Raw genomic sequence first — 13,435 nt, 5'->3', positions numbered from 1 at the left:
TTGCCTTTCTCAAAAGTAAATGTATACCAGAGTTGTATATATAGAGCAGTGCAGTTACAAATACTATCCAGAAAAAATATGTGATGTTATTATGGCAGTTGTTGAATATACCTATTAAAGTTTGGTAATAAGATTAATTTGGACATTTTAATATAAACACATATATACAGCTCTGTCTGAAGGAATATTTTTATAACTGTAAATAGATTGGATGTAAAAGGTCAATCTCAGGCATTATCAGTTTTTGACTGTGAATTTATGGTAATATTTAGCCTAAAATGTTTAACTTGCTAAAGATGCAAAATGGCATATTGTTCTACAGAGAATTTTTTAATTACCCACCCAAAGCACTGAATTCAATTGTTTCAAAAACTTCCATGGCAACACATGTTTAAAATCAAGCACCTAGGCATGCAGTCTTCTTCTCTAATCATTTATTGCAGAACGGGTCTCTCTCAGGAGCTCAGTGAATTCCAACATGGCAGCATTATAGAATACCACCTGTGCAACAAGTCCAGTAGTGAAAATTCCTTGTTACTAAATATTCTACATTCAACTGTTAGTGGTGTTATAATGAAGTGGAAGTGATTAGGAACCACAGCAACCAGCCGTGTATTGGTAAGCCACATAAATTGATAAAGCAGGGTCTCACATAGTGCACAGAGGTCACCAACTTTCTGGAGTCAGTCACTACAACACTCTAAACTTCATGTGGTCTTCAGATTAGCTCATGAACAGTGTTTAGAGAGCTTCATGGAATGGGTTTCCATGGCTACGCAGTTGCACTAAAGCCTTACATAACCAGGCACAATGCAATACATAAGATGCAGAAAAGCACACTGACACTGTGGCAGTATTCATGTTTTCTGGATAAGAGATGAATCGCGCCGATGTGAAGTTATTTTTCACGAAATGGCCTTGGCCCCTTAGTTCCGGTGAAATGTTTCAACACACCAAGACATTTTGGACAGTTTCATGCTCCTAGCTTTGTGGGAACAGTTTAGGGACAGCCCCTTCCTGGTCTAACATGATGGAGTGCCAGTGCACAAATTGGATGGGGGAATTTGGTGTGCAAGAACTTGACTGGCCTGCCAGAGTCCTGACCAAAACCTGATTAAACACCTTTGGAATGAATTAGACTGTGAACCAGGCCTTCTCATCCAACATCATTGTCTGATCTTACAAATATATTTCTGGAAGAATGGTTTTCTTTTAAAGGTTAACTTAACTCTGCCATCACTAATGCTGAACACAAGAAGGGAGAACACAAAGGGAAAAGTGCTGTCCTCATTTCACAGGACGATGTCCTGTAAGTATGAATCACGATTATTCTGAAGAAACTATCGTGTTAAAAATTGGATATGTGAATGTGACTTTTTTTAGAATAAAGAATAAATTAAACTCTTTACATTTCATGAAATCATAATGAAAGTGTTTATTGAATTAATACATCATACATGGACAATTTAACAGTTAGTTCATATTTTATGAACACTGCCAAAAAGTTCCAAAAGAATGTGTCTTATTCAGCACTTTCACCCTGAAAAAAATAATGAAAGGTAAAATTATTCAACACATATTATCAACATTGAAACAATTCATTCTACATTGTAAATATAGTATCTACACTCTCTTCAATTCACAGAAAATTATTAACATAAAGCTCTTATATCAAACAACTCCATTAAACAACGGTACATTTTTTCGTAAAACAAATTAAATGAATTACCTTTCCAGCATCACGGCTCTTGGCTCTCAGTTTGTTGACCTGAGATTCAGCAATGTCAGCACGTTCCTGAGCTTCCTCCATCTCATGTTGGACCTTTCTCAGTCTGGACATGTGGGTGTTGGCCTGTTCCTCCTGTTCAGTGCAACAATATGTTTTATTTAAAAACATATCTGATCATATATGAGAGATATCTCAGTTATGAAGCTGTGAATTCCATATGTAAAAATCACAAAACATTTCACTCACAGCCTCCTCAGCCTGTCTCTTGTAAGCCTTGACTTTGAGCTGCAGCTTGTCCACCAGATCCTGAAGTCTGACCAAATTCTTCTTGTCCTCCTCAGTCTGCATAAACAACAAACTGTTACTGATGGCTGAAGAAGAAAGAATTTAGGAACTTAAATGTAATAGATGTTTAGGTAAATGTGTAATCACCTGGTAGGTGAGCTCCTTCACTCTCCTCTCATATTTGCGGACTCCTTTAACAGCATCAGCTCCACGTCTCTGCTCAGCTTCAACTTCAGTTTCTAGTTCACGGACCTTTAATGCCATGATAAGTAATCAGCTTTTAATAAATATTAAGAGTAGAAAGAAAATGGGTGGAGATCATGTGATGGCATCAAAGTGTTTATTTAATACTTGAATAATAACTATATATGCATATATATATGCAGTACATACCCTGGACTCCAGTTTCTGGAGCTGCTTCTTGCCACCCTTCATGGCGAGGTTCTCTGCCTCATCCAGACGGTGCTGCAGGTCCTTGACTGTGACCTCCAGGTTCTTCTTCATCCTCTCCAGGTGAGCACTGGTGTCCTGCTCCTTCTTCAGCTCCTCAGCCATCATGGCAGCCTGAAAGTATGGGTGGTGTTGGCATTATTGATCAAGCATGAACAAAAATTTTGAAAAGAAAAGAAGGCTTGTAAAGTACTAACTTACATCAGTGATAGCCTTTTTGGCCTTCTCCTCAGCATTTCTTGCTTCCTGAACTGCATCATCCACCTCACCCTGAACCTGGACAAGGTCAGCCTCCAGCTTCTTCTTGGTGTTCAAAAGACTGGTGTTCTGAATGAAAGAGAACAGTTTTAATGCTGTGATTCTCACTCTCTGATGTCTCAAAGTTCTTGTAAAGTAATGAATACCAACCTGAGAGTGAAGCAGTCCAACACGCTCGCTAGCATCAACCAACTCCTGCTCAGCTACTTTGCGTCCTCTCTCTGTCTGCTCCAGAGCGGCTCTCAGCTCCTCAATCTCAGCCACCATCAGACCATTTCTGCGCTCCACCATGGCGACCTGCTCCTTCATGTCTTCCTGTCCTCTGACTGCATCATCCAGGTGCAGCTGAGCATCCTGATGACAAACAAACAAAAGATATTATCATTGTTTGCTTGGAGGTTAATTAAAAAACACAAACACACACACAATCTACCAACTCACCTTGAGCTGTCCTTGGACATTCCTCAGTTGTTTCTGTGCCTCAGCAGCCTGTCTGTTGGCATGGCTCAGCTGAATCTCCATCTCATTCAGGTCTCCCTCCATCTTCTTCTTGACTCTCAGGGCATCATTCCTGCTCCTGACCTCAGCATCAAGAGTGCTCTGCATGGAGTCAATCACCCTCTGGCTGTTCCTCTTGATCTGCTCCATCTCCTCGTCCTTCTCTGCCAGCTTCCTGTCAATCTCACCTTTCACCTGGTTTAGCTCAAGCTGAATACGAAGGATCTTGGCCTCCTCGTGCTCCAGAGTTCCCTTTAAATAAATGTAACAACTGTTACTAATGAATCTCTTAATAATATGAATTGAACAGACTAGGACTAATTTTTTTTAAGGAAAATACATATTTTGTTTTGTAATATATAAATCATTACCTCAGCTTCCTCCAGAGCTGTCTGAATTTCAGACTTCTCAGTCTCAACAGTCTTCTTGGCCTTTTCCAGCTCATGGATGGTCTTTCCTGTTTCACCAATCTGCTCAGTCAGATCTGAGATCTCCTCTACAGAGCAAACACAGCCAAGAGTTTTAGTACTTGGAGCTGATATATGCAAATGTTTTGGCCACAACAAAAGCTGTATATGAATATAAACATTAGAATCATATCCATATGATCTATAGCAAGATAAGCATACGCTGCAGGTTCTTGTTCTCTCTCTTCATGGTCTCAAGATGATCCAGAGCCTCTTCGTATGAGTTCTTCATCTTGAACAACTCAGTGCTGAGAGAACGAGCCTCCTTTTGGGCTCCTTCCAGCTCTGCCTGGCTCTCCTCATACTTCTGCTTCCATTCTGCCAGGACCTAGATTAATTAAAAATGTATTAATTAAATAATTAGTTGTTGTAATGGGTGTAATTTCTCCTTTGATGATAGAGGTTATGTTTAAAACTTTACCTTATCAAAGTTCCTCTGCTTCTTGTCAAGGTTGGCAGCCAGAGAATTAGCTCTCTCCACATCAATCATGAGGTCCTCCACCTCACCCTGCAGCCTCTGCTTGGTCTTCTCCAGTGAGGCACACTTGGAGTTCACAGCCTCAATGGATTCCTCAGCCTCCTGCAGGCGCTGGGCAAGCTTTTTCCTGTTGTTAAAAGAATTCTGTTTTTATTAAGGCTGAATTGGTTGGTTTTAAGTCTGAAAACCAATTTAAACAATGAAAGTATGGTGACTTACTTGGACTCCTCCAGCTCCTCGGTGCGCTGGATAGCATCAGTCTCATATTTGGATCGCCACTGAGCCACCTCACTGTTGGCCTTGGACATTCCTCGCTGCAGCTCAGCCTTGGCCTCCTGCTCCTCCTCAAACTGCTCTCTCAGCAGATCACAGTCATGACGTGCTGACTGAACAGCATGAGCCAGGGCATTCTTGGCCTGTTGAAGTGACAGTTGATTTCAGATTTTGATATTTTATTGTTGAAATCAATTTTAAAGTCTAATGCTGAGAGGATAACAGATTTAAGAGGTAAAACCTTAGAAAGATATTAGAGGATTATCTGTCTCAGAGTTACTGAGTGTCTCTGTAACTGATTAAAACTTGTCTCTGTTTGAAGTGCTGAAATTTAACAGAAGAGAGAAAACATTTCAGACCTTCACTTCCTCCTCAACGTGTCTCTTCAGTTCCTCAATCTGCTGAGTGAAGGCCTGCTTGCCCCTTGTGAGCTGAGAAACAAGAGCTTCTTTCTCCTCAAGCTGGCGACTGAACTCACCTGTAGTTAACACACATGTATTAAGCCCAGTTTGTTCCATTTCACCCACTGATTGGTTGTAGTTTTAGGTACCTGTAAATGACAAATTTCCAGACACAGACTGTTTCTTTGTTATACATCACTTACCATTCTCTGTTTGAAGTCTCGCCTTCTGGGCATTAATGTCATTCAGCTGACGAACATTCTCATCATTTTTGGCTTTGAGTTCACTTAGTTGATCCTCAAGAGTCCTGCACATTTTCTCCAAGTTGCCCTGTCACCAAGTAATGCCATATCCATGTTAACAGTTAATGAGCTGCTTTGGCGGTCCTGAAATGTAAAAAAGAAAAAATCTGTTCTCTATAAATACTGTCCGCACCTTTGCTTTAGCAACAGCCTCCATGTTGCTGGAGAGGTCATCAATCTCCATCTTGTACTCGCTCTTCTCTTTCTCCAGCTTCTGTTTGACACGCTGGAGGTTGTCGATCTGCTCTCCGAGCTCTGCGACAGTGTCAGCCTGCTTCTTACGGAGAGCTGCTGCAGTAGCTTCATGCTGCAGAGTTGATTCCTCAAGATCACGACGCAGTTTCTGGAACTCAGCCTCTCGCTTCTTGTTCATCTCAATCTGAGCAGCTGTTGCTCCACCAGCTTCCTCGAGCCTCTCACTGATCTCTTCAAGCTCCCTGGAGAGGTCGGCTCTCTGCTTCTCTACCTTAGCCCGAGCTGCCCTCTCAGCCTCAATCTCCTCTTCCAGCTCCTCAATACGAGCCTAGTTTGAAATTATTTGGATTTATTGATTAGAACCTGAACTAAAGTAGTTTTTTTAATTATAATGAACAATATTCTTTATGAACACTGGTCGTTAGTGTTACTTGAAGTTCTTTGATCTTCTTCTGAAGTTGAGCACCAAGGGATTGTTCATCTTCAATTTTGCTGAGAAGTTGGCTGATTTCAAAGTCCTTCCTTGGTGTGGAAGAAGAAAGGTTGTACGATCATAGTCCATATGATTATTGCAATGCAGTGTGTGAAAATAAAATTATTTACAAAAAAAGCCCTACTTCTTGATTTTCTCATCAGACTGCTGCTTGTCATTCTCCAGATCCATTATGGATTCCTGGGCCAGTTTCAGATCTCCCTCCAGCTTCCTCTTGGCTCTCTCAAGGTCCATGCGGAGCTTCTTCTCTTGCTCCAGTGAACCCTCAAGCTATAAAGTCATGTCAGTTGATTCAAGTGGTTGGAAAGACAATGATTCAATACTCTTTCCATTAAAAAGCAATATGATTATAAATTTATTACATCATCAACTTGCTGTTCCAGCTTTGTCTTGGCCTTGGTCAGAGTGTTGACTTTGTCCTCCTCTGCCTGGAGATCATCCAGTGTTTGCTGATGGGCTTCTTGTAAGGCTTTCTTCTCCTTTGTTAACTTGGCAATGGCCTCATCCTGAGATGCCATCTCCTCTGTCAGGTTTTTCACCTAAGAATTGTACAAAGGATGTATTAAAATATAACTTAACAACTATATCTCAGGAAAGAATTAATATATTTTCATTTAGAGGTGTCTTTTTAAAAAAAAAAAAAAAAACCTCAGATATAGATAAATTGAACCTTGTTTTCTGTGGCATGTTTCTCCTTCTCCACTTTGGCCAAGGTGAGCTCCAAGTCATCAATGTCCTTCTTCAGCTCAGAGCATTCATCCTCCAGCTTCCTCTTCTTAGCAGTCAGCTCAGCATTGATTTCCTCTTCATCCTCCAGTCTCTCACTTGTCTCTTTGAGTTTGGCCTCGAGCTGGATCTTGCTCTTAATGAGCCCCTCACACCTTTCTTCAGCATCAGAGAGATTGTCAACTTCCTATAATACATGTTGAACACACAAGTTAGATTATTTGTGAGTCACATTGTCCTAGTGTTTTCTTGATTGTAATTTTAACTACACTTTTAGCAAATAAATAATCAGAGGATGAGACAAACAGGTGGTCCTTTTATATCTACCTTATATACATGAACTACAGGTGTAATATATACTTTTCTCTACTACTTACTGCAGCCACTTGAAGTTGCAGGTCATTCTTCTCCTGCAGCAGGCCGACCATCTTCTCTTCCAGTTCCTTCTTCTTAGCCAGAGCAGTAGCCAGGTCTGTCTTCATCTTCTCATAGTTCTCCTTCATGTTCTGCAACTCCTTCTCAGTCTCAGCACTCTTCAGAAGAGGCTTGATCTTGAAGTACAGTTTCAGCCATGGCCAGTTCTTGACATTCATGAAAGAACGGATGTTGTACTGGATGGAGAAGATAGATTCTCTAAAAACCAAACATGAGAGTGTTACTTTTAGTGTCGTAGGATCTTAATATGAGGAAGGAAATACAAAAGAGAATACAATAGAGTTTAGTATGACAATGTTACCTCCTCTCCATCATCTTCACAAACTCTTTCCTCATGACATATCCTCTGCAGAGAGCCTGAGTCATGGTCACCAGCTCAGCCAGTTTCTCATCTCTCATCTCCTCAAGAGTGCCCAGCAGACCAGCTTTGAAGAACACCTATTTAATCATTGAAAACATATGTATACGTGGATATTGAGAGTTTTTCTTTTAAATGTCTATTAATATAACAAAGTGTACCTTTGTGTGCCCAAACATGTACTGTGTGTGATCCACATCAATGGAGCCAAGCAGCTTCTCTGAAGCTTTCTTGTTGTCAATGAACTGTCCCTCAGGGATGACACTGGCATTCAACACTTTGTATCTTCAAGAGAGAATCAGGTTGTTACTTAGATTTTTCTTCCATCATATTCAAGTTTGTCCTTTACAACAACCATGAAACCATTTTTCCTTTCCAATATTGTAATGTGCTGTCACCTCTGCTTGAAGTCACCATAGAGGATTCTGCTGGGGAAACCCTTTCTGCAGATTCTGATGCCCTCTAGTACACCGTTACACCTCAGCTGGTGGATGACCAGGAAGTTCTCCATAAGACCTGAGAGTCAGAAATGCATAATGTTTCAAATCTTTTCTATATTCTTACTGTCATTTTTACAGTTAATATTACTGTGGGGTACCTGGGGTCTTTGTCTCATTGGGAATCAGGCAACGGACAAAGTGAGGATGAGTGCTTCTTAAGTTGGTCATCAGCTTGGCCAGATTCTCCTGTAGATCAGCATCATTAGATAATAGGTTATTACTATTTAAAAATTAGCATTTATTTATTCATTTATTTATTTATTTATTTATTTATTTATTTATTTATTTATTTTAATTATAAATCGATACATACTCTGAAAAGAGCAGACACAGTCTGGAAGGAACCACCCTTCTTCTTACCACCCTTCTTGCCACCACCAGCAGCCTCTGTTTTCATAAACAGTAAATTTCATTATTGGAATTTAATGAATATTTTTCACAGTATACGTATTAGCCTGCAGTATGCACATTATAGTTATTACACAGATACATACTATCTGTATTGGACACGCTAGCTTGTGAGCACTTTTGTTTCTTACCATCAGCTCCAGCATGGGCTGCATAAAGGAAGCACATTAGTTTGTTTGAAGACTTCTGGTAGAGCTGAACAACTGAGTCATTCAGTGGGTCCTTGTTCTTGTCCAGCCAGCCAGTGATATTGTAGTCCACTGTACCAGCATAGTGAACCAGGGAGAAGTGTGCCTCAGCCTTGCCCTTTGCAGGCTTTGGCTTCTCGAAGCATTTGGTCTTGCCAAGATGCTGATCGTGCAGCTTGTTCTTGAAAGTTGTGTCAGAGGCCTTGGGGAACATGCACTCTTCTTCAAGGATGGAGAAGATGCCCATTGGCTGAGAAAATGTCACATGTCATATTAAAATTTCAAGGGAGGTAACATATGCACCCATATGTAAATTTCTTCCATAGTAGCTGTTTACCTTCTCAATAAGCTCAATGCAGGCAGCCAAGTCCATACCAAAGTCAATGAACTCCCAATGAATGCCTTCTTTCTTGTACTCCTCTTGCTCCAGGACAAACATGTGATGGTTGAAAAACTGTTGCAGTTTCTCATTGGTGAAGTTGATGCAGAGTTGCTCCAAGCTGTTGAACTGTTACATTACAAACATGTTTAACTTCATGGCAATACAGTATTTAACATTTAGCAAATGTGGTGAAATGTTTCAAGTGCTCACATCAAAGATCTCAAACCCAGCGATATCCAGCACTCCAATGAAGAACTGTCTGGGCTGCTTTGTGTCCAGCATCTCATTGATACGGATAACCATCCACAAGAACATTTTCTCATAGATAGATTTGCACAGAGCCGAGACAGCATTGTTGACCTGGCAAACAAGAATTTATAATGATACAAAACCATATGAATACAGCTATAATGTTTATAATTATAATATGATTATACAAGTCTCCCTTTTTTAAATTACCTGTGGGACGGTCTGACCTTTGGTCACCATCTCATTGCCAACCTTGACTCTTGGGTAGCACAAAGCTTTCAGCATATCAGCCGAGTTCAGGCCCAGTAGGTACGCAATCTTGTCAGCCACTGTTGGATTAAAACAAATCATTATAATACCTAATAAATACAAATACTTCAAACATTTCTCCATTATAGAAATTTTTCACAATACCCTCATTGCCATCAGGTTCAGCCTGCTCTTCACGCTGCTTCTGCTTGAATTTCATGTTGCCATGATGCATCACAGCACCAGTCAGCTTGTAGATGCTTAACTTCTCTTCAGCAGTAAAGCCCAAGATGTCAATAGCAGTCTGTACGACACAAGAATGAAAGCAACAATTTATGTTATTTTTAAAAACACTTCATTTATAGTTAAGTATACAAATCCAAAGACAAATGCGATTTTACATCTGTTGCAATGAACTCCTCCACATCATTGATGCTCTTCACTGTGATTTCACCCTGACTGACCATTGGGTAGTCATATGGGTTGGTTGTGATCAGAAGAGCCTCTGTAAAATGCAATACCGAAAATCAGTGAGGTATTTTTAGTATATTGTTTGCAATCTTTTCAAACATGAAATGGGAAGCAAAGCCTTCAGCCTTTATATTCAGGAGAAAGACATGTTTGTTACTTTGAAGATTCTGCTTAAAAATTCTTCTTTAAATTAGCTTATGGTTAAGAATGGATCAGGTCAGAGTAAAACATCCCCTAGTTGTGTACCCCTGTCTGAGCCTGGGTTTGGAGAGTTTTGGTTTTCTTGTTAAAATGCAATTCTTCTATTCCATCATTGCCAAGTGTCGGCTCATAGGCAATTCTCATCATCGGTTGGGGTTTTCTCTTTAATACTACAGGGTTTATACATTACCATATAATATCTGATATTGTGCAAAAATTAAATTGTATTTTAATACTATAATTAAATAATTCATTAGTTAATATTGATTAATTATAATTAATACACTATATTTTAATAGTACAATTAATAGTCGTTATATACTGGTATACAACATTTAAAAATATTGTTGTTGTTATATGAACTGTCCATATATAGTTGAATTCAATTCAATCAAAGTTAGTTAGTGTCATAAATAATTAAAGTTGTCATACCCAGGAGCTCAGGCTTGTGGCCTGTCATCAGCTGATAGAAGATATGGTAGCTTCTCTCAGCAGACAACTGGAAGGTGACACGGGACTTCTCCAGCAGATCTAAGAACAACAAATTCAGTTGGAGAGTGTAGACATGTCATGTAGACATAAGGCATGACAGACTAACATTTCATGTCAAGCCTACCATTTTCATAGATTATCAAAAGAGTCATGGGAGTGATTTCAATTCTGTTACTTTACTTATTACATAATTTACTAATTATGTACCCAAGTCTTTTTTTTTGATGTACTGCATTGAACTAAATATATAAATATAAAATAAATTGAATTGAGTAGTTAAGAAACATTTCTAGCACAGATAAGTACAATGTAGACTGGTTCAAACTTACATGTTTCAATATCAGCTGAAGACAGCTTGCCAGTAGTACCGAAGTGAATCCTGATGAATTTACCCTAGAGTGGAAAATCGTTATTAGCATTGTCTTTTCTGAAAGCAAATAGTAAATATCTGACTTACTTTAACTCACTCTTAATTACTTACAAAACGAGAGGAGTTGTCATTCCTCACAGTCTTGGCATTACCATAGGCCTCCAACAGAGGGTTGGCAGCAACAATCTGATCCTCAAGAGAGCCCTGCAAGAATATATTGTGTTTATGTGAGCTGAAGTTTCTATTTTATTTTTCTGTTGCAAGTAGCTTGATACTAAATAAAGAATCTACCTGCATTTTACCAGGTGTTGGCTCAGCCTTCTTACCACCAAGAGCTGCAATTGTTGCAAAGTACTGGATGACACGTTTGGTGTTGACAGTCTTTCCTGCACCAGATTCTCCGCTGGGGTTTATGGGACACATTGTTAAATTTCAGCTTCAGTATCTTAAAGTTTTGTATAGATTTTACACACAGATTTGTAATATACTCACGTAATCAGGACAGACTGGTTCTCACGATCTAAAATAAAAGCATACAAGGTTCATGAATCCTGCTTTCATCATTTCTTTAATAACTATAAGGTTAATTAATAAAGTGCTAAGAAACTATTTATTTGCAAGGATTAATGACAACTTCAATAAACTGAAATTTAAGGTAATGTCTATAATTTGTATTAAAACATATTAACAGTAATTGACATTACCAGTAAGCATGAACTGATAGGCATTGTCAGAGATGGAGAAGATGTGGGGTGGAGCCTCAATCCTCTTCTTTCCTCTGTATGCTCCTACACATGTAGCATCATATACAGGAAGCCACTTGTAGGGATTGACGACAACGCAGAACAACCCAGAGTAGGTCTGTATCATAGACAATAAATATCATTTAAACATTTACAGATCAGCATGATACTTTCATTTTACACACAGCAAACATAGGAAAGTGAAAATTTACGTAGATCATCCATGATGCATAACGCTCTTTGAGGTTAAACAGCACAGATGGCTCATTAAGGTGGGTCATCATGGCCATGTCCTCCATCTTATCAAACTTTGGAGGGTTTCTAGGGTGGATTTCATCCTCCTTTACAGTGACCGTCTGAATAGAAAATGTAAATCAGCCTCAACTTTTACAATTACACAGTGCATATTAAACACATGAATTAAGTACATAGATTATTCATCTACCTTTCCTCCCTCTGTCTCAACAGTGGCTTTACCACCCTCCTTCTTGGTAAGTTTGCCCTTGACATACATCTCATCAGGAACAGTCACAAAGAAGGCCGTCTTGGCATCAAATGGAGCAGTCTGGGCCTCAATCCTCTCCCTCTCTGGCTTGCGGAGGTAAATGGCCGCCGCGCCATACTGCTCCATCTCCGCGTCAGTGCTCATGGTGGCACTTTAATCAAGACTGAAAATATGATCGATTGAAAAATAAATCATATGTTTGTTATGCAACCCACAATTAATCTCCATTGTTTTGGTTTTATGGAATTTACCTCAGCTGATGCAAACAGAAATTCCTTGGTATCCTGTGATCCTGTGTATGTCAAGGCACTATAAAATAAGGTTAAAGGTAGATTCATGCACTTTTTATATTGACTTGTAGATTTTGTAAAAGACTTTAAGAATATATTTAAAAACAAAATGTTCACAAAAATGTATCAGTGTGTAAAATAATTTAAGTAACTGATTACTAAAACAAATAATCTATTAACTCACAGCAGAGACATGGCAGAGGAAAATGTTGACTCTACTCACCTGCCTTAGAAGCCTTTCAGTTAGAGCAAACACTCAGAGCTCCTGCTTTTATACACATCGGATCTGCTTCCTCAGCATTTGCAGCTCACTAAGTTTGGTCAGGATTCTCTGACACCTTGCTGATAGATATGGTCAAAAATAAGCTAATGCGTCATTTTCTACACATCAAATTACCATTTTACAGAGGATTTTAATAATAATACGTACAATAATAAATGTATATACATTTAATTTCTTTATTTTATTAAAGAACAAATTATATGCAATAATAATGGCAGATTAATTACATTATACTTAAATGGCATCAACTCAAATCTTTCTTTTATTAAAACTATTTTTACAATCAATATAATTATGGTTCTTATTTTTAAAAAAACAGTATTAAATGTCATTTGGTTCATATTTCACTGAAAGTATATAAACTGCATTTTTAGGAGATCAGTAATGCCCACAAAATGTCTAAAGCAAATTATAATACTGTATTGCATGGTTTGTAGATTATTTATTCAAATAAATGTTGAAGGGAAACAGATATTAAGTTCACATAGCTTATACTAAGCACATGCGTGTCCTGTTAATGTAATATCACAGCCAGTAATGGATTTAAATTTGGAGAAGTCTTGAAATGTCACTGGTGTTCTGTTACAGAGCATAGAAATCTCAGACATCGGAAATAAAATTCATGGTAAGACTTTCTGTTTATGCCAGACAGGTGTTGTATATCTCCTGGGAAATACATAGGTTTTAATTTTTGATGTATTGAGTGAGTGCTAAATGATTTACAGAAGAGAAACCCTGTGGTTAACTTTCATTTCC

General features: G+C 38.7%; 1 protein-coding gene across 1 annotated transcript; it reads right to left on the bottom strand.

Annotated features, from left to right (window-relative positions):
• Nucleotides 1–1,522: 1,522 nt before the first annotated feature.
• Nucleotides 1,523–12,250, bottom strand: LOC308411257 (myosin heavy chain, fast skeletal muscle; the record flags this gene model as incomplete). Its single annotated transcript, XM_080905126.1, has 39 exons — nucleotides 1,523–1,540; nucleotides 1,730–1,861; nucleotides 1,976–2,071; nucleotides 2,162–2,266; nucleotides 2,408–2,578; nucleotides 2,666–2,791; nucleotides 2,873–3,076; nucleotides 3,164–3,472; nucleotides 3,592–3,716; nucleotides 3,850–4,015; nucleotides 4,109–4,292; nucleotides 4,385–4,581; nucleotides 4,798–4,916; nucleotides 5,043–5,169; nucleotides 5,275–5,664; nucleotides 5,768–5,858; nucleotides 5,954–6,099; nucleotides 6,192–6,368; nucleotides 6,500–6,742; nucleotides 6,933–7,188; nucleotides 7,292–7,428; nucleotides 7,510–7,633; nucleotides 7,747–7,864; nucleotides 7,947–8,034; nucleotides 8,162–8,235; nucleotides 8,388–8,694; nucleotides 8,782–8,952; nucleotides 9,037–9,186; nucleotides 9,286–9,404; nucleotides 9,490–9,628; nucleotides 9,726–9,829; nucleotides 10,429–10,527; nucleotides 10,818–10,881; nucleotides 10,970–11,062; nucleotides 11,150–11,261; nucleotides 11,351–11,378; nucleotides 11,563–11,719; nucleotides 11,814–11,957; nucleotides 12,047–12,250. 39 exons carry the CDS (start codon nucleotides 12,248–12,250, stop codon nucleotides 1,523–1,525), a joined length of 5,814 nt encoding a protein of 1,937 aa, XP_080761252.1.
• Between the last annotated feature and the right edge of the window lie 1,185 nt (nucleotides 12,251–13,435).

Source organism: Rhamphochromis sp. 'chilingali', assembly GCF_963969265.1.
Source record: "Rhamphochromis sp. 'chilingali' genome assembly, chromosome: 15".
In the NCBI taxonomy this organism is placed as follows: Eukaryota; Metazoa; Chordata; class Actinopteri; order Cichliformes; family Cichlidae; genus Rhamphochromis; species Rhamphochromis sp. 'chilingali'.
Note: the sequence above shows the minus strand (reverse complement) of the source record. Positions and strands in the feature narration are given on the sequence as shown.